This window comes from Microcebus murinus, chromosome 32 (assembly GCF_040939455.1).
Source record: "Microcebus murinus isolate Inina chromosome 32, M.murinus_Inina_mat1.0, whole genome shotgun sequence".
Lineage (NCBI taxonomy): Eukaryota > Metazoa > Chordata > Mammalia > Primates > Cheirogaleidae > Microcebus > Microcebus murinus.
The window spans coordinates 4,004,595-4,026,306 of record NC_134135.1 but is presented as its reverse complement, the minus strand read 5'-3'; the positions used below and the strand labels follow the sequence as shown (position 1 = coordinate 4,026,306).

Genomic DNA, 21,712 nt, shown 5'->3' with positions numbered 1-21,712 from the left:
TTCAAGACCAGCCTGAGCAAAAGCCAGACACCCGTCTCTACTAAAACAGAAAGAGAATTAGCCGGGCATGGTGGCACATAGCTGTAGTCCAAGCTACTCGGCAGGCTGAGGCTGGAGGATCTCCTGAGCCCAGGAGTTTGAGGTTGCTATGAGAGAGGCAGACCATCAAAGGCATATAAGAATGTACAACAAAAACTCATTTCAAGTTCAGGATGAAAGTCATAAATACTAATGTACCCTTTTGAATAGACCTCAAATATGGGTTACGCCCCGGCACTTAAGCCCAGGCAACAGAGTGAGACTCTGTCTCAAAAAAATATATAAAAGAAAGAAATTAAGAAGTTGTGCTCTGTTGTCTGAGTGAAATTATAAACATTTTTACCTATAACACCTGCAACGCAAGTGTCCCTGAGCAAACACCACAGTCTTAGTGGGACCAAAGTCCTCAGAACAATTTAAAAAATATTCTGTAGTTACATATTTCTATCAATTTCATATTTTAAAATCAATGAAGGAATAAAACCTCCTCTATCTCTTACGTGTTTCTCAACTTTCCAATGCATTCCATGTGTGTGCATGGCATTCCAATGCATTCCTAGTAAGAGACATACAGACTCACTAGTTTCTCCTCAAATGATTATAAAATTAAGCACAAAATGTTTCCTTATTGGTATCCTCAGCAAGAATTTACCAGATTCCTATGTATATTAATATATGACTTCCATGGGCAGCTTCTCTAATCCTCCTCTACAGAGAGCTGACAGTGCATCCAGCCGTGGCCCCTAAACAGGCCCTGCTGCCCAACAGCACTGACGCCACAGGGCCACAGCCCATCTCCAACCCCTGCCTGGGTGAGAAGCCCTTCCCAGGACCCTGTCCAATGGAGCCTCTTCACAGGGTCCTGTCACTGGGTCACAGTGAGATGGAATCATGGAATCTCAGTGGAGATGAGAGGGACTGAGGGAAGTCATGGGTGAGTGTGAGCAAACACAACAGGCAGGACGCTGCAGAGTCACAGAAGATCAGCGACTCCAGTGCCCGGCATGTCAGAAAGGAGGGAGACACAGAGCCACCCAAGAGAACATCACCTTACCTGAGTAAGAGCCATTCCTGACTCCTTTCCTTTCCTCTTCCTGCGCTTTTAGGCTTCTTGTTCACTTAACATGAGTCTTCAGAAGTCAATCCTGAAAGATACAAATATGCTGCTAGATGCCAGGAATGCACACTCCCCATTCCTGGCCCACAACCAAACACACAACAAAGACTCACCCTGTGGACAGACAGCCCCCTGCCGCCCGCTGCACCACGGGGGATGCAGGGACAATAAACTCCTACACAACGACATACTAGTGAGTCTATGACCCCTTTCATCTGAACCTGGTCCCCGCCTGGTGAAGCCCACATGCACGCTGCAGCAGGGGGGATCTGGGCTGGGCTGAGCTCCCCTCCAGGGCACGGACCCACCCTGACAAAACCGGATGCAGAGCACAGCCCCCCTCACCCCACTGTGGATCATGGGCAGAGCTAAGGCCTCAGAAATAGAGGACGAAGAGCTTTGATTCTCTATGCTGGATACAGAATAGATCAATTTCAAGCATTATTGAAACTCAGGCGCAGTCTGAGAATGTGTGTGGGAATCTCTGGCTGAGCCCGGCACCTCCTGATTTGTGATCTCCTCTCCCCCTGGGGCCTTGTTGTCACCACTGTCTAGAAAATGAAAGGAGAAGGAACAAAAAGAAACATGGAGAGCTGCAATGTGGTACTTAGGTGGCGGTGAGGGTGTGGCTGGAATGGTGAATGGGGATGGGTCACAGAAGTCCCAACTGAGAAGGTGACATCAAAATAAACACCTGGGGAACAAAGCATGTTGGTCCCCTGCAGCTGAGGGGCCTGAGAGTTCTAGGCAGAGGGACAGCCCACCTGGAGACCCTGAGGCAGGAGCCACCTTGGCCACAGGAAAGGGGAAGAGGCCTGTGTTGCTGGAGCAGAGCGAGGACGACACAAGCAGGAGATGAGGCCAGAGAGGTCCTGGGGGAGCAGAGCAGGGAGGGCCAGGTCTGCACACATTTCTCTCCTAGACTCAAAAGAATCACGAAAATGATATATTTCTTCCCTTGTCTTAAGAAAAGAATTTTTTCATTATTAAGTAAAATTACAAACAATGTACTATCTCTTAAATTATAAATACATGCTGACACATTCAGCTAAGCCCCAGGAAATACAGGGTCACTCTCACGTAAGATGTGGGACTGCAGGGAACACATCTGGGGGGAGTTCAGAATGTCCCTCTTGGACATATGAAGGGGGAGGTGCCTGTTAGATGACCAGCAGAGATGTCACAGAGACAACCAGACACAGGATTCTAGAGTTCTGGGGAGAGGTCTGCAGAGGAAATGGAGACCCACTGGTGGCGTTTATACCATGAGATGAGATAATAAGGAAAGGCAGTAGGTGACAGAGATGGGAAGACATTAAAGGACTGAGCCTTGGACACTGCCACACTCAAGAGAACAGGGAGTTCATGAGACACCAGGACAGGAAAGTGTGAATTCATCAGGGAGGCGATAAGAAAATTAAAATAAATAAAGTTGTAATGGTTAGTGGAATGTCCTGAAGGCAAGAAGAAAAAAGAGGGAACAATCAACTGTGCAACATACTGCCAACAGGAAAAGAAAGATGAGCACAGAAAATTAAATGTCGGATTTAGAAATGGGCAGGTCCCTGGTGACTGTACTAGATTCTTAAATGAAACACAGAAGAACGTTACTTACTACTGTGAAATACATAGTTCATAGAGAATATTTTGTTTTAAAAATGGAAGAATGAATGAAACAAAAATTCTTACATACTGTGCATTTATGTGTGTGTGTATGTTTTAATAGACAGTACCTCTGTCTGGGTGCAATGACCAAAATAATTCCCTAGATGTAAAAATTGATGATGCTGTGAAGGATGCCATGCCATCCGGAGACTGTGAGTAGGGCGGCAAGTGGCACATAATCGCAGGGCCAGCAACAGCCAGGAGCAGGGACAGACCATTCCCCGGCATACTGAGTAGAGACTACAGGCCCTGACACAGGGGGCCGGGCCTATACGGGAAGCTTTCTTCCTTTGCTTCCAGGGGCTCAATGGAGAAAGAAGAAAGGTCTTGGAGAGAAAAGATGGAAGAGAAAGAGTCAGACTCTACTTAGAAGTTCACAGTCCCTATTTTAACAGATCAAATAACAAAAAATTGAATAATAGACTAACTGGTTAAACTAGGTTTTGATGTTAAGGTAAAAGATCATTGAGGCCGGGCACGGTGGCTCACGCCTGTAATCCTAGCTCTCTGGGAGGCCGAGGCGGGAGGATTGCTCAAGGTCAGGAGTTCAAAAGATCATTGACATCTTTACCCAGTATGCACTGAAAGAATCTAAAATTATATATTAGTTACCAAACAGTAATTCCAGTAAAAGATAAAAAGTAGAAAGCAAACAGACTTTCGTCTGAATCATACACAATTAATGTCAAAAGAAAAAAATGTTGTTAAAAAAAATCTAATCAATTCGAGGGTCAAAGATGAAAAAAATTGAGAACATAACATATTTAGAAAATAATGATGTCACCTGATTATACGATGTCACCAAAGCTTATTTCAGAAGTAATTATGTATACACAAATGGAAATTGAATACAATAAGATTTATCCTAAACTTCCAAAGGAATACGAATGAAATGAATAAGGAAAAAAAGTAAATCAATTCCAAGAAGAGAAAAGCACTCTTAACGTGTCTTTTAAAAGTAACCACCTGGAAACAGAGACTCAGTCACTTTTCTGCCCTACTTCACTGCGCCACTCGCCACCATCCCAGAGGGACCCACAACTGACCGTGTCAAGTCACCGTCGTCTGGCCGAATAGGGACTGCAAGGGAAAGACAGATTCTGACGCCGTAATTACAAAATGCACGTGTCTTACAGACCGGACTTTCCAATTCTCACCCTCGACCGTGTCATCGAAACAAGTGTTGACTGTATTAGATGACAGAGAAAGAAACGAACACACCCCGACGTAACCGTCACATGCCATCGCCGCCCACCGTCGCGCTGGCCTCCTCCGCGGGCGCGCAGGGAGAGCGGCGGCTGCGAGGGGAGGCCTGGGCGCCGAGGGCGGCGCGGAGGGCGGCGGGTCCGGGCGGGCGCGCGGTGCAGGCCGGGAGGGCGCGGCTCTCCTGAAGGGGCTGCGGCACGGCGCCCACTAGGAAGGCGGGAGCGCGGCCGGCCGTCGCAGCTTACGCGGGCGGGGCTGGCGGCCGGCGTCACCGGAAGGTTCTAGACGGGAAAACGCGCCAACGGCGGGTTCTGTGTGGCCCGAAAGTGGCGAGACCGAAGGCAGACGCGGTTCTCAGGACGACTGTCCCCAACGCGAGGCGACTCCCGGACCGTCCGAGGTGTGTGTGGTGGCGGGACGCCCGGGATGTGAAGGGCTGCAGCCACTGCCCGCCCTGCACGGACGACGCCTAGCGCCAAGCGCAGGTTCCAGCTCAACGTAGGAAGAGAAAAACCCTCCGGCCGCGGGCGTGAGGCGCCCTCCGCTGCGCTGTGCGCTACCCGCGCGCGCCCTGGGGGCGGGGCCGGGCGGGGCGCGAGGGGCGGGGCCGGGGCACCACAAGGCCAGGGCAGGGCCGCGAGCGGTGGGCGGGGCATAGGTCTGGGCGGGGCCTGCGCATCTGGGTGCTTCGCTAACTGCGGGGTGGTTTTCTGGGTTTTAGATAAAAGTCCTGCCTGTGGGGCTGGAGCAGCTAGCTGGGATCTCTCTGGGATTGTCAGTGTGAGTCGCTGATTGGATTCAAGAAAGTTCCTGCTATCGAAATTCATTTCAGTGATTTAATTCGAACCCCCTGCAATTGTCTATGAAGGGGATGCAATCCAGAATGCGAAATGCAAAACTCTGGGCACAATGTGCATTTCTCATTTTCTTTTTGAGACAGAGACTCCGTTGCCCGGGCTAGAGTGCCCTGGCCTCAGCCTAGCTCACATCAACCTCCAACTCCTGAGCTCAAGCAATCCTTCTGCCTCAGCTTCCTGAGTAGCTGAGACTGCAGGCACGTGCCACCATGCCCAGCGAATTCTTTCTATATATATTTTTAGCTGGCCAATTAATTTCTTTCTATTTATAGTGGAGACAGGGTCTCACTCTTGCTCAGGCTGGTTTCCAATTCCTGACTTTGAGCAATCCTCCCCCCCTTCCCTGCTATAGTGGTAGGGTTACAGGCGTGAGCCACCTCCCTGGGCCATAATTTGGAATTTCTTTTTTTTTTTTTTGGGACAGAGTCTGGCTTTGTTGCCCAAGCTAGAGTGCCCTGGCATCAGCCTAGCTCACAGCAACCTCAAACTCCTGGGTTCAAGCAATCCTATTGCCTCAGCCTCCAGAGTACCTGGGACTATAGGCTTGTACCACCATTCCCGGCTAATTTTTTCTATATATATTAGTTGGCCAATTAATTTCTTTCTCTTTACAGTGGAGACAGGGTCTCACTCTTGCTCGGTCTGGTTTTAGCTCCTGACCTTGAGCGATCAGCCAGCCTCCCCCTCCCAGAGTGCTAGGATTACAGGCATGAGCAACCATGCCCGGCCAGTATGTCGAATTTTATGCTGACGCCCCTCAGAATAAAATAGAAATCTTTTCCCATTTTCTTCCCCACTCAATCCAGAGGGAGTCAACCCGGGCTCAGTTCCAGAGACTTTCACAGGGACATCAGCTGAGGTGTGTGGCGTGGAGGACCAAGGCCAATCGCTTTAAAAAAGCCAGTAAGTTTGTAAAAGTAGATATTAATTACCTAGTTCTTCCTTAAACTTCTTGTCTACTCCACACGAGATGAAATAACCTCAAATACCTTTTGGATAAACATTGTTGATATAATATGCTTACTTCAATAATTTCTAAATATACTGTAATTTCAAATTCACTTTATATGCATTCAGGAAATTACTAGAAAACATTTTCTGTGAAGATTGTAATCAATTTTAGGCTTTCTCTTTGTTTCCCCTTTCTGAACGTTCTGTCAGGTGTGGGTAACAAAGCCTACAAATTAGACAGACTTCAGAAGACATTTGAATTTGTTTTAACCTAAAGAATAATTAATGTTGCACTTTGGCCTATGGCAGAAGGTGGTGGTCCATCACCAGTCATTCTACTCATGCATCAGCTCCATGCCCTTTAGTTGAGGAGGATTTAAAAACAGTAGGCCAGCATCCTTCATTGTGTTTGCTTTTCAAGGTTTTCCCAGTGATTCTCATTTGCTTATGCTACTGTATGAAATCTACAATGAAATAAAATCTGATGGCATATACATAATCAAATCATATCAATTTTGCAAATGAGCTAAAGGAAAATTGGTGACTATTGTATGTAGGTAATCTCATCTATTACATATTATTTATATATCTTTCTATTATATTTATGCATCATATTTGATTATTTTATTTTATTGTTCTTATTATTTTATTATTTATTATCTTTATTACTGTGTATTATTTTTTCTATGTTTTTATTGTGGATCAGTGCACATATCATAAAAGTCATACCTGGTGACATTTACACATTCACAGCATTGTGTAACTATAGCAACTATCTACTTCCACAACATTTTCATCACCTCAAAGGAAACCCTGTACCTAACAAGCAGTCACTCCCCATTCCTCCTCCCTCAGGCAACCACTAATCTGCTATCTGTATCTACACGTTTGCCTGTTGTGGGTATTGCATATGAATGGAACTGTAACATATGTGACCTAATGTGTCCTATATTGCATTATTAGATTGTATGTTCTTTTACCTTTGGCTTATAACACAAGCCTTTTATGTCTTACATAATTATAGTAGCAATGTTCTGTTCAAACACTAATAGTTATATTGAAGTCTTCCTATTGTTCAATGATCAGTGAATATTTCAAATATCACTGATTTTACTGTATTTACAACATACCAGAATTTCCTGTTAAATGATCTCATCATGATGCTTTTGTGTGTGAGAAATTTTATACAAATCTTATACATCTTTTCTCTGGATATTCTACTATATAGACGTTCTGCCTTTAACAATGTCAATACTGGTAGAGTTCATTTTCTTAGAAAATTGCCATTGTTTAAGGGTTTCCAAATCAGTATTCATTGAATCATACAATTTCTTTAGTGTCTTTCAAATTTTAATGAAACTTATTGTCAGAACAGTTTTAGATTTCTAGATAAAAATTGCAAAGATAATACAGAGAGTTTCCAGTAGCCTCTACACAGTACAGGATCACTACTGAGATATATTTGTTAACAAATTCATACTTTATGCAGATTTCCTTAGATTTTACCTAACATCCTTCAACTATTCCTATATCTCCTTTATGGTACCACCTTACAAGCAGTGCTCATCTCTACTTATTTTCCCCGGGGCTTTGACAATTTTTCAGACTTTTCTTGCTTTGGAAAAACTTAAAGGTTTTGAGAACTATTGCTTCCATACAATGGCACTGTCACTGCTGGCACTGGCAAAAGCAACTCTTTTGGAACTTGTCTGGTGTTTTTCTCATGATTAGACTGGTATTATCTGGGAAAAGACCTTCAAGAAAAGTACTATGTTCACGGTATCATGTGAAGGGTGCACACTATCAACAGGACTTACTGCTGCTTGTGTTGACCATGATCACCTGGCTAAGATTGGGCTTGTCAGGTTTCTATGCTGTAAATGTAATCTCCACTCCCCTAGATACTGTATTCTTTAACAGGGAGTAACTGTCCACAGCCTACACTTGAGGAGTTGGGAATGATTTTCTCCCTCACTGAGAGGGGAGAATTTACATAACCTATTTGGATTTCTTTTGCATGCAAATATATCTTCTCCCCCATTTATTTACTTTTAAAATCATGTTTTTATATCCTAATAGGCTACCTAATGTTTTTCTTTTAAAAAAATTGTTTTTGTAGACACAGGTTCTCTGTTGCCCAGACTGCTCTCAAACTCCTGGGCTAAAGCCATCCTCCTGCTTCAGCTTCACCAATGTACTGGAACTACAGGTGTAAGCCACTGCACCCGGCCTATTTTTCAATATCAATTCTTGGCATCATTTTCTTCTTTGTACTCTTATCACATTAATCAATCATGCTCAGTCTCTTTGTGTCATCTCATTCCTCTCCCCACAACACAGAAAGGATATGAAAGCTCAGGGATCTCAGCGTTAGAAAAGAATTACATGTTTTTTTAAATGGAAGGAAATCTCAGGGAAGCAGAAAATCCAATGAGACACATATTTGACTCTGACTCCCTCATGGGTAAGACCTCAACATTTCCTGCTGTCTCCATGTGAGGCCATCTGCCTCCAGGACTCATGGAAATGAAGTAGCCTCTCTAAATCACTCCAACCATTTTTCTGGAGATATTAATACTTACTGGAAATTTCTAATCGTTTCTGGTATTTGAGAACTGGATAAAGTGTTAAAAAGTATTTCCAAGTGCAATGATGATTGTGGTCCTGTGGTGAGGTGAGGTCACAGGATAACAAATCTTCATCACAGGGCCTGCCTTTCACACACATCCTGGTGCTGAGATCTTCATGGTTTGTTTATCTGTCATCCCAGCAGCAAGAAGGAGTATGGTATTTTCTATTTTATTTTAAGAGGGTGCTTGTTAAGGGCAAGCGTATAACAGGAATCTAGAGAGGTTCTCATCGCAAAAAAAGGATCCTACCTGGTAGAAACTCGTCTAGATATCCCTTTGGGTTGTAGGAATAATTCCTGGGGTATTTGCTGAGCTTGTGGAGAAGGGAAGAGGTTAGTGAATCTACATCAATCCCTGATGCTGCTTAATATAATTTGATATGATCCACATTCATGATGATGGTTAATGTTTTATCCAAATAGTAATATACTCTGATATTTAAGTCAGTCCATAATTGTATTTCTACATACATTCACCCCAGAATTTCAAACAGTAATTGCAGGATAATACTGTTTCCCTGAAAATAAGACAGGGTCTTATATTTATTTTTACTCAAGAAGATACCCTAGGGCTTATTTTTAGGGAATGTGTTATTTTCCCCTCAAAGCCTCAGCTTGCAGCACACACTGGGTGGCCAGGACATGACAGGGGGAGCCAACCTGGTTGGTGGGGCTGCCCGCGCCTTTCCAGTCACCTCTGGGATACTAGCTGTCACGGTGGGGCAGATGAGAAGGGCTGCACGTCTTCTTTACCACTTGGCCAAGAAACGCATGGGTTGTGCAGACAGGCTGTGTAGCCACGATCAACACTAGGTTTTATTTTCCAGGTAGGGCTTATATTGCACAAATGCTTAGAAATCCTGCTAGGGATTATTTTATGTGTAGATATCAGTTTTGGGGAAAAACGGTAGGTATTGGTGATAAACCTCTTCATGTCATGATGAATAAAGATAATTTTTAAAGACAAGGTCTTACTATTTTGCCCAGGCTAAATTCAAATTCCAAGGCTCAAGTTATGCTTTAGCTTCAGCCTCCTAAGTACTTGGGACTACAAGCATGTACCACTATGCCTGGCAGAACAGTGATTCTGTGTGATATAAAGACAAATGTATATCAGACATAAGAAACAGCTCTTTAAATATAAATATAATTATTAGCTATTTCTGGAAGGAAAAAATAGAGAATATTGGATGTCATTTTGCATGGTAAAACTAGCACAAATGTACTATTACCTTGTAAGATTCCCTGGATCTGAATAGGAATGCCAGCCAATGGGAAGTGACTGGCCACCAGGCATTAGGAAATGGATATTATCTCCCCCTCACAAACTATAATTAAAATCTTGGAGACTTTCTCCCTTCTATATCATTATATTTTTATATAATTTTCAGATATGGTTAGCTGAGAAGATTAATTAGATATAACTGCTTAGTCTCAACACAGTTGCCTTTCAAACACCTGATCTTTGCCAACTCCCACATTAAGAGACTTTAGTTAACCCTCCTGCAATTTATCAGTTTTCACTGGATTAAAGAAACATTCCTTTTTAATAATCATAGAGCAACTAGTTTGTATCAGCCATTGACTTATGTGTACTTCCATGTCATAAAAATCTCCAAACAGCACTTTCATTTATGTATCCCCTCAATTTTTGTTGGTTTTTGTGAACCCGTTGGTGAATTTGCAGCCCCTAAATTTATCACTGAAATAGAACATGGAAAAAATTTACATTAAATATATCATTAGCATTAATGTATGAAAGGAAAATGCATGCATAAAAGTTTTTTTGTATTCTTGAAAATGAGCCATGTCATATGCTAATATGATAATCTGATATGTATACTTTTATAGAAAGTTGGAAAATGCTTCTAGCAAAATTACTTAATATTTTTATTGAATAAACATTCCACATATCTTTTATTAAATTAGAATGAAAATATATTAAGCAATTTAAACAGTATTCCAAAACATTTTCAAAAATCATATTGTGGAATGGTATCTATGAAAATTGTCACCAGGCGCAGTACGTTTCCCCAAAAATAAGACCTACCCATAAAATAAGCCCTAGCAAGATTTCTATGCATTTGCACAATATAAACCCTACCCCGAAAATAAGACCTAATGATGGGCAAGGCTACACAGCATATCTGCACAAACCATGCATTTCCTCACAGAGTACTAAAGAAGAGCAGCCCATCTCATCTTCCCCATGAGAGCTCTATTGCTCAACATGAGAGATTGGGGCCAATGGTTCTAAAGGAAATAGAGCTGCAAGAAATTCAGGATGGAATTTGGGCTTTGGAGAATTATGATGATGTTCCAGAAGACGACGACTTAACTATATTTCAATATAGATTGTTGTACCATAATTTAAAAAAATAACACATCCCCTGAAAATAAACCCTAGGGTGTCTTCTTGAGGACAAATAGAAGACCCTGTCTTATTTGGGGGGAAACACAGTAGGTCATGCCTATAATTCCAGCATTTTGGAAGGTAAAGGCAGGAGGATCTTATGAGGCCAGCGTTTGAAACCAGCCTGGGCAACATAGCAAGACCTCATCTCTACAAAAACAATTTAAAAATTAGCTGGGTGTGGTGACAAACACCTGTAGTCTACAACTACTTAGGAGGCTGAAGCAGGGGATCCCTTGAGCTTGAGAGTTCAAGACTGCAGCGAGCTATGATTGTGCCACTGCACTCCAGCCTGGGCAACAGAGTGAGACCCTGTCTCGAATGACTGAATCAAAATTATGCAATACAAATATCAGGAGTATAAAGAGGTAACATACAGGGTTTAATTAAGAGTCTGACTCCATTTTTTGGTGTTTGACTAATGATACCCTTTAAGCCTCTCCACTCTGGCTTCCTGTTTGGCCTTTCTAGGAAAGGTCACAATAAAGCCTACGAGTGCTCCATTCCTTGGCAGCAGGAATTCCCAATTGGTCCAGGTATCCTCACTGCTGCCTCCTGTCATCACCACTATAACATAAGGCAGTGATATTTCCCTGCTCTCAAGGCATTTTTGGACCAGTTTAGGAAGTCTACTCTGCTTCTCCCAGAGCATTGCAGTATGTGATAATTTACGTACCACTTAAACGTATAGCATCATCATTTTTGAAAAACAAACCCATTGTTGGGGATTGGTCAATGCAGGTCCAGTGAAGTGGTCACAGTAGAAATTACCAAAAATATAATAGGGTAAATATATGAAGTTACTAGGCTTATATAAAATAAAAATATTATGGTGTGCATTTATTCTTAAGAGGAAACTCATAACTATTAATCTTTTCAGATTAGTTCACCAAGCACTCTAAAGAGAACAAAGTTATTTTTATCCTTATTCTGTACATATACTTTTATTTTGTAATATTTTTCATATTGTATGTTTGTATTTTTACTTTGTGTAAATTAAAGCATATGCCATGTTATCTTATTTGGCATGCAAGATAGGCATTTAGAATATTTTCCTTTTTTGAGATAGAAGTCTCTATTTCCTGGGTTAGAGAGCAGTGGTGTCATCATAGCTCACTGCAACCTCAAACGTCTGGGCTCAAATGATCCTCCTACCTCAGCCTCCGAAGTACCTTGAGCTACAGGCATGCTTCACCATACTCAGCCAATTTTTGTACTTTTTTTAGAAATGGGGTCTCATTATGTTGCTCAGGCTGGTCTCGAACTCCTGACCTCAAGTGATCCTCCCTTCTGGGTTTCCCAGAGTGCAGGAATATAGGTGTAAGCCACCAGGCCCAGCTGCATTTAGATTTATAATACAATTCATTTTCAGCAGTAGTAACACAGGTTCAAGTCTCAGAATACAGAACTTCACTGCTATGGGATTTTCATTATACCCATATAAGTATCTCAAGTCAGATGGCAGAGATGACTCAAGTGCAAAACATACTTATAACTTCTGAATACTGTGTGTTGATACCACCACTAAAATACTGTTATAGATTCTTTACCCTTACAAATGGTACATTGTTATGTCAAATATGAAGTATCCTACTGAGGTGAAATAAAACTATGCTGGTAGAACAAACATGATTCATAGTTATAAAAAAGAATAAATGTTATTCATACATAAAACCTACGATACAGTTTGAATAAAACAATAGGAAATAATGCCAGCAGTTAAATGAGATTCCTGATCAAGCATATGCTATTGTGGTTCTTCTGATTCAATTCTCCTGTCTGATACCTGTTCTCTTTTCAGTTTGAAGAGTAACACTATTTTTTGTCAATCTTGATATCCAATAGCTATTTCCATTGAATAGAGATGGTGCTACCATTTCCCTGTACTATTTCCACTATATCACCAGTCCCAACTAACAGTACTTTCCTCCCATACAAATTCTAGTCTCCTATGGTATTGGATATCTGTATTTTGTCAGATTATGATCACATACTGCATTACTTTACTATTTACCACAGTGGTCTTCAGCATGGAAAAGGGTACCCTGAATGCAATGAGCATGACTGGTAATAATTTTACATTATTCTTAGCCCCTTCCAAATGCTAATTTTAAAAGGTAGTGTCCTTGATCTCCAGGAATGTGCACAGAAATAAGCCTCACGTAACAAAATAGGCTCTTTCCTCTAGAGGACCATGAAATGAGTGTAAGAAAGGCATCATATTAATAAAAAACAGATTCCAAACTTCAGTTTGAAAGTCAAAAATAAAGTAGCCTTTCCAAAAAACTTGCAATAATGAAATAAAATATTTTCTAACCTGACAATAATTGCACATTTCAAAAGTCCTTTTATCTTTGATATATGGCATGACTTTTAACATATTTTGACTTGTAATTATTAGGCAGTATATGTCAAAGGTTAATCTTAGAGAATTTGAGACTTCTTTATTCTATGAACTCTCCAATGTGGAGTGTATTATGAGAATTGATGAAATCTACAATATCATTAAATTTGTAAGTGTTGAGTATAAATTCTTTAATGAATCATAAGGGTGCACTTTAGTGAACTTTCTAGGTTCACTAGATTTCCCTTGTTTTTATCAAGTATGAACCTTTTGTGACAAAAAACTCTTGAATGTTGGATAAAAGTCTCCATACATTCAGTATATTTGTGCAGATCCTCTCCAGGAAGAACACTCTGATGTTTGACATCATGTTTTTATTTATTTATTTATTTATTTTTATTTTAGACAGATTCTCACTTTGTTGACTGGGCTACAGTAACATGGCATCAGCTTAGCTCATAGCAACCTCCAACTCCTGGGCTCAAGCAATTCTTGTGCCTCAGCCTCCCAAGTACCTGGGACTATAGGCATACACCACCATGCCCGGCTAATTTTATGTATATATATTTTTTAGGTGGCCAATTAATTTGTTTCTATTGTTAGCAGAGACAGGATCTTGCTCTTGCTCAGGCTGGTTTTCAACTCCTGATCTCTAGGGATCTGCTGGCCTTGGCCTCCCAGAGTGCTAGGATTACAGTCATGAGCCACCAGGACTGGCCGACATCATCAGTTTTGATGTTTCAATAAATGCCTAAGTATGCACCTTAGCTTTGTATGGTTTCACCGAAGATGTATTTTTTGATGCCTACTGAGTTTAAGGCCATGAAAATATCTGTCACATACATTATAATTACATGAAAGCTCATACATTATAACTATATGATGGAGAATTATGAATTTCCTGTTTTGATCATGCCTGAACTCATAACAAAGCTTTGAAACTCTCATCATATTTCTAAGTTCTCTCAGGTATGAATTATCTGATGATGTGTAAGGTGTGAATGTGGCAGAAGACCTTCCCACATTCATTACATTTGAACGGCTTCTCTCCTGTATGAGTTATCTGATGTGCCTAAGGAGTGAAAGTACACTAAAAGATTTGCATTTGTTAGGTTTGTCTCCAGCAAGAATTGTTTGGAGAATACTGATATCCAAATTCTACCCTGAGGCTCATCACATTCAATACATTTGTAAGGCTGTTCTCCACTATGCATTAACTGGCAGTTATTATGCCTTAAGTAATGACTAAAGGCTTTGCTGCATTCATCACACTTTAAAATTTTCTTTTACTGTGAATTATCTAATGTCTTTCAAGGCTTTAATGCTGACATAATACCTTCCCATGTTTATTACATTGGTTACATTGCCACAATAAAATTTCTCCACAGGATGAAATCTCTGATGATGTGCAACATATGAATTCCCACTGAAACCCTTGCCACACTCATTTCATGACACTTAAAAGGTTTCTCCAGTATGGATTCTATGATGGTTAGTAAGGCTTGAACGCACACTAAAGGTTTTGCTACACTTGATACACTTGTAAGGTTTCTCTCCAGTATGAACTCTCCGATGACTTGCCAAGAAGGAGTTTAGACTGAAGACCTTTCCACACTCATGACATTCATAAGGTTTCTCTCCAGTATGACTTCTGCGATGATATACAAGATATGAATTTTGACTGAAGACTTTGCCACATTCATTACATTTGTAAGGTTTCTCTCCAGTATGGATTCTTTGATGATTTACAAGGTGTGAAATATGATTAAAGACCTTGCCACATTCATTACATTTGTAAGGTTTCTCTCCAGTATGGATTCTTTGATGATTTACAAGGTGTGAATTTTGACTGAACACCTTGCCACACTCATTACATTTATAAGGTTTCTCACCAGTATGAATTCTTAGATGTTGCACAAGGTATGAATTGCGACTGAAGACCTTACCACAATCATTACATTTGTAAGGTTTCTCTCCAGTATGAATTCTCCAATGGTTTCCTAGGGATGACTTATAACTGAACACCTTGCCACATTCATTACATTTGTAAGGTTTCTCTCCAGTATGAATTCTCCGATGTCGTGCAAGGTGTGCAATATGATTAAAGACCTTCCCACATTCATGACATTTGTAAGGTTTCTCTCCAGTATGAATTCCGCGATGATATACAAGATATGAATTTTGACTGAAGACTTTGCCACATTCATTACATTTGTAAGGTTTCTCTCCAGTATGGATTCTTTGATGATTTACAAGCTGTGAATTTTGACTGAACACCTTGCCACATTCATTACATTTGTAAGGTTTCTCTCCAGTATGGATTCTTTGATGATTTACAAGGTGTGAATTTCGACTGAACAGCTTGCCACATTCATTACATTTGTAAGGTTTCTCTCCAGTATGAACTCTCCGATGTTGTGCAAGGTGTGAAATATGTTTAAAGACCTTCCCACATTCATTACATTTGTAAGGTTTCTCTCCGGTATGAATTGTCCAATGACTTGCTAGGGATGACTTATAATGGAACAGCTTCCCACATTCATTACATTTGTAAGGTTTCTCTCCTGTGTGGATTGTCCGATGTTGTACTAGGTATGAATTTCGACTGAACACTTTACCACATTCATTACATTTGTAAGGCTTCTCTCTAGTATGAATTGTCTGATGTTTTTCAAGCTGTGAAATTTGATGGAATGCCTTTCCACATTCATTACACTTGTAAGGTTTCTCTCCAGTGTGAATTCTCTGATGTTGGGCAAGGTGTGAAACTTCATTGAAGACCTTTCCACATTCATTACATTTGTAAGGTTTCTCTCCAGTGTGCATTCTCCGATGTTGTGCAAGATGCGAAATATTATTGAAGACCTTGCCACATTCTTTACACTTGTAAGGTATCTCTTCAGTATGTATTCTCTGATGACTCACAAGGCATGATTTTTTATTAAAGACCTTGGCACATATATCACATTCAAATCGTTTATCTTCTGCATGGATTATTTGATGTACAGTGAAATGTAAACCTTGATTAAAGGTCTTGCCACACTCATTACATTTATAATGTTCTGTCTCTATGTGTGCTTTCTGTTTCTGTGTAAATAATGAATCCATAAAATCATACTCATCTTCATGAGATATGTGGGGTTTGATAGTAGAAGGAATTCTGTCCAGTGGGGAAACCAAGAAATTGTTGACATAGTTCTCCATGTGATTCCATTCATAAATTTTGTCTTCATTCTTAAATAGCTGCAGTTCTGGTAGATGTGACTGAAAGTTTAATCCAAGCTCATTTTTAATAAGCGTATTTCCTACATTTCTTCTATCATGCTGATCTCTTCTACCATTGAGATTTTCCTCATGGGTATTATGGATTCCTTCGTAATGTCTTTCAGCAACTTGACACTGATACTGAAAATTTGGTATATTTTTCTGGATTTGCCTAAACCAAAAATCTTCCATGTCATTGCTTTTGTGCCTTTCCAACATCCCTGTTTGGGATATTTCTCCTGTATTACTGTTCTCTTTAGGTGGCAATTCACTTATCATACATATAGAAGACAGACCTACAAGATATAAAGAACCACAGGTTTATAATGAACTGCGGATGGTTATTAAATTCCTCCTATTGAAATACATAAAATGACACCAAGAGTAACATAGGCATAATAAGCAGAGTTATAAAACCTCCAATTGTGATAAGTTTTAGGAAAATGAGGTGTTTTTAAAATACAGAAAACGTCGTTACACATCATTGAAAATAATTGCAGGGAACCCTAATATGAAACAATCTATCACCAGACAGACTGTACAAACCTATACTGACCCTGGAAGAAGGAGGATTGTTCCACCATCAAGCCAAAGCACACAGCAATGAGCTGAAAGCACATGGCTAACCAATAATGAAAAAGAATTATGTACTTAAACTAGGAAAATGTATTAACCAGGGTCAGAGAAAACACTGTTTGGAACAAATTAAAAAATAAAATCCTATGTGACAAAATGCAGGCAACCATGGCCTGAATAATTCTGTTAGCCAAAATTCACCTGCTGAAGTTCTAGTCACAATCTTGCAAACACCATGCAATATACTTAGCCATTAACCAGCACTAACTTGTTAGAACAACCTTGAGATAAATTATCTCTTTTCAAATAAAAACAGGAGGTCTACAACATTTATATATCTAACCCCAATTTCCACATTAAGTGAGAAAAAGAAGACTTGATCCTGGGACTGCATGCTTACTCATGTTCTTAGGAACAACTGCTGATCCAAGCAGTACCAAAAACAATAGGTCATAGGAAACAGAGGAGCACAGGAAGGATTATTTCAAGGGAGACACAAGATCTAAGCTGTGTTGCTAATAGAGTTACTCATCCTTCATTGATAATGGTATGTCAGTCATCACCCAGAGCACCAGTGAAAATAATGACTCAGGAATACCCTGGGTGATGACTGCACAAGTGTCCTGGAGAAGTTTTCCAATAGGGAAAAACTGTCTATACTTGCACAGTGACAGCAGTGTGGCTGGTAAGGGGACCTTGTGGAAATCGGAGTGGTCACAAATACAAAAATTAATATGCTAAACCGTGATTGGATAGTCTATTTAAACCAAGAAGCCACATGAGGAAATTCCAAGGCTGGAGGAAAGGCAAGAGTGGAAGGAAGGAAGCAATGGAGTGAAGATGTTTGTGTGCATAGGGACGCTTCCTTGGCTGACGGTGCTGAGATGGGTTTGAGGAAACATAGCTAGTAAGAGGCTGTTGTCAAGTCCTGCCTTTGATCACATTACTGAAATTGGGAGAAAAGACAACCTTGTGAACTACAATATTAAACATATTTTCATATGGGCACGCAGGAGCAGACATTATGTTTGCAAATCTACAGAAACAGAAGCATACCATGTCAGTTAAAATTCTGGCCTTGGTAGAAAAGAGAAGCTGATGTAACCAACCAATACATAATGATACCATTCTTAACTATGAGAATAAACAGATTTAATGGAAACTCAGTTTGATGATGTGGAAAGAAATTAGATATACATGTCTTACATTATTTCATATGAAATTAAATTTATCAAATTCAATGGCCTCTGAATTCTATCTCTAGGCGTGTAATCTACATACAGATTCTAGATTGGGCGTTCTCTGTACAACCTAAAGGAAATAAATACCTAAATATGGCCATGGAGAAGAGATGGATGATTTCATTCTGTACACACAAAGATACGATGAAACTTTACAAAGATGACAGCAATGTAGGGAGATCATGGGTGCAGAATGATGATCTACTGGCTCATTAGGTAGAGATATGTTTGAAGAAACAAAGCTACAAGGCTTTGAGGTTTACCCTGGATCACATTAGTAAAATTAAATAAAAACTTCAATAACTATAATACTAAATAAAGAATATGTTACTTAAAAAAGGAATTTTGCCGGGCGTGGTGGCTCACGCCTGTAATCCTAGCACTCTGGGAGCCCGAGGCGGGCAGACTGTTTGAGGTCAGGAGTTCGAAACCAGCCTGAGCAAGAGTGAGACCGTCTCTACCATAAATAGAAAGAAATTAATTGGCCAACTAATATATATAGAAAAAATTAGCCAGGCATGGTGGTGCATGCCTGTAGTCCCAGCTACTCCGGGAAGCTGAGACAGCAGGATTCCTTGAGCCCAGGAGTTTGAGGTTGCTGTGAGCTAGGCTGACGCCACGGCACTCACTCTAGCTTGGGCAACACAGTAAGACTGTCTCAAAAAAAAAAAAATAAATAAATAAACAAAAGAGGAATTATGACACAAAAAATTTTGAAGAGTTAGTCTCCGTTTGTGGCATATAAAAGTTACAGTGCCTATTTGCTGGCCCATTTAATTATTTAAAATTTATCACTGGACCTCTTAAGACAGAACCTGACATAAATAAAAGGCAGGAGGGCTCATATCTGCATGACAGCAGACTGAAAATCTCCAGACCTCATTCCCTTAGGAAGACCAAGTTACTAATATATCATACAGAACACCATTGGCTAAAGTCTTGAAACAAGACAGCCCTCTGAATTACTTGACAAAAATGTAAAACAGCTATCTTAATCATGCTCAATGAGCTACTAAATAACTGAGATAGACAACTAAATGAAATTAGTAAAAAGATATATGAACAAAATGAAAATATAAAAAGGACTAAAAGTACAAAGAACATCCAATCAGAACTTCTCCAGTTGAAATGCAGTGACTTGAAAAAAATACACTAGATGGGTTCAACAGCAAACAACATAAAGCAGAAAAGAAATGAAAGAACTTCAAAACAAAGTACCCTGTTTCCCCAAAAATAAGATAGGCTCTAATATTTATTTTTCCTCAAGAGGACACCCTAGGGCTTATTTTCAGGGGATGTGTTATTTTTTTTTAAGTACAGTACATCAATCTACATTTATTCAAATATAGTTAAGTCATCTTCTTCTGGAACATCATCATAACTCTCCAAACCCCAAGTTCCATCCTGAATTTCTTGACACTCTATTACCTTTAGAACCATTGGCCCCAATCTCTAATTTCCAGCCATAGAGGTCTCATAGGGCAGATGAAAAGGGCTGCTCGTCTTCTTTACCGCTCCAAGAGAAAACGCATAGGTTGCGCAGATAAGGTGTGTAGCGGTGCCCACCACTAGGTCTCATTTTCGGGGTGGGGCCTATATTGCGCAAATGCTTAGAAATCCTGCTAGGACTTATTTTATGGGTAGGTCTTATTTTCCAGGAAACATCGTATTATAAAACAGGCCACTGAAAACGCAAAGTGAAAAACTGACAAAAAGAAACAGCCTAATAGAGACCTCAAGGGCAGAGGCCCTGCTGGAGAGCCTGGCCCTGATGGGTGGGAGAGCGGCGGCGAGTTCGAGCCCCACCGCTCACACAGCACCTGCCCGGCCTTAGCGACCTCGGACTGCGCAGGACAGCAGGGAGTCGCCAGGCGCCCAGGCAGCGCCTCTCGGTGGTCGGTGGTCGGGAGGCGCCGTCGCAGGGCGAAGGCCGGGGGGCGGGGCTTGGGGCGGTGGGACGGATTTCCTCACACAGCCTCAGTCAAGAGAGGGAGAGGCGGTCCAAGCCACTGTGGTGTGCCACGTGGCGGGACCAAGCTGGGCTCAGCGATGGCGGGCACAGAGGCAGTGTAACGCAGGGAAATGACGGGCCAACTAACGAATGATTCGCCACAGCCCACATGCCCAGGAAAGGGAATTGAGAGCACATAGGGGAGGGGCGGCGACAGCTACCGGCTGCCAGAGAGCCGGCTCGGTCCCCAGAGCCCTAAGTGGAGAGCCAGACATGCGCAGTGAGCCCAGGGTGGCTGCCAGCGGGAGGGGCTGGCGCGAGCCCGCTGACGTGTTTGTCCGGTTTTCTGGATGGGCGGTCAAAGCGCAAGTGTGAGGGGGAAAGGCGGCAGAGCCGGGTGGTGAAATGCGCATGCCCTGAGTGAGCCGGTGGCTCTGGGAGGCTGTGGAAGGGCTCTTGGAGGAGAAGCAGGGAAAAGGGAAGCCAAGGGAAGAAAAGGGCGGGGGAAGGAATGAGACTGAGCTCTGCACATCCGTGCCAGCCCTACAGACTAAGAGTAACAAAAACAAACCAGCCTTATAGTTTTCTGACACATCATCAAATGAAAGAATATAAATACGTTCAGAGACTCACAAAGACAAGGGCCATTTGAAAACTCATTTGAAGAAATAATTTCCAAAATATCCCAAATTCAAGGAAAGAAATGGATATACAAGCTTAAGAAGCTCAACCAACTCCAACTTAATATAATCCAAACACACCCCCACGATACACATTGGAAACAAATCATTAAAAGGCAATAACAAAATGAGCATCATATACAGAGCAAGAGCAAACAGACTGGTGATATACAAGGGAACTTTATGTATGATTACCTACATTTCTCAGCAGAAACCTTTCAGTACAGAAAGCAGTGGGATGGTATGTTCCAAGTAGTTAATGAAAAAAACGATCAACCGAGAATCCTATACTTTGCAAAATTCTTTTTCAAAAATAAAAAGGAAATTTACACCTTCCCACATGAAGAAGAGTGAGGGAGTTCATTAGCCCTCTAGACCTGTCTTAGGAGTAATGTTAAAGAGAGGCTATCAAGTTGAAACCAGAAAATGCTAGATAGTAACTCCAACCCATAATTAAATATAAAGTTCTCCAATAAAGGTAAATAAATGGATACAAGAACCTTCATAATTGTACCCCTTTTTTATAACTTGACGTTTCTCTCCTAACGTTAAAAAGAAAAAAGCACGGTGGCTCACGCCTGTAATCCTAGCACTCTGGGAGGCCGAGGCGGGCGGATTGTTTGAGCTCAGGAGTTCGAAACCAACCTGAGCAAGTGCGAGACCCTGTCTCTACTATAAATAGAAAGAAATTAATTGGCCAACTAATATATATAGAAAAAATTAGCTGGGCATGGTGGCGCATGCCTGTAGTCCCAGCTACTTGGGAGGCTGAGGCAGGA

At 41.1% G+C, this 21,712-nt stretch overlaps 2 protein-coding genes across 2 annotated transcripts in view; both read right to left on the bottom strand.

The window, feature by feature from the left end:
• The window catches only part of LOC105859977 (uncharacterized), a 50,313-nt gene extending 47,490 nt beyond the window's left edge, over positions 1-2,823 (bottom strand). The window contains exons 1-2 of the mRNA XM_075998943.1: positions 1,921-2,823; positions 1,094-1,184 (exon numbers count right to left, since the gene is read on the bottom strand). The gene's annotated coding sequence lies outside the window, so the exon portion shown is untranslated. The remainder of the gene's footprint in view (positions 1-1,093; positions 1,185-1,920) is intronic.
• A 2,622-nt stretch (positions 2,824-5,445) lies between these two features.
• The window catches only part of LOC142865732 (uncharacterized), a 29,204-nt gene continuing 12,937 nt past the window's right edge, over positions 5,446-21,712 (bottom strand). Inside the window, exon 4 of the mRNA XM_075998926.1 lies at positions 5,446-16,781. Within this exon, the coding sequence (XP_075855041.1) occupies positions 14,680-16,781 (2,102 nt within the window). The 3' untranslated portion in view covers positions 5,446-14,679. The remainder of the gene's footprint in view (positions 16,782-21,712) is intronic.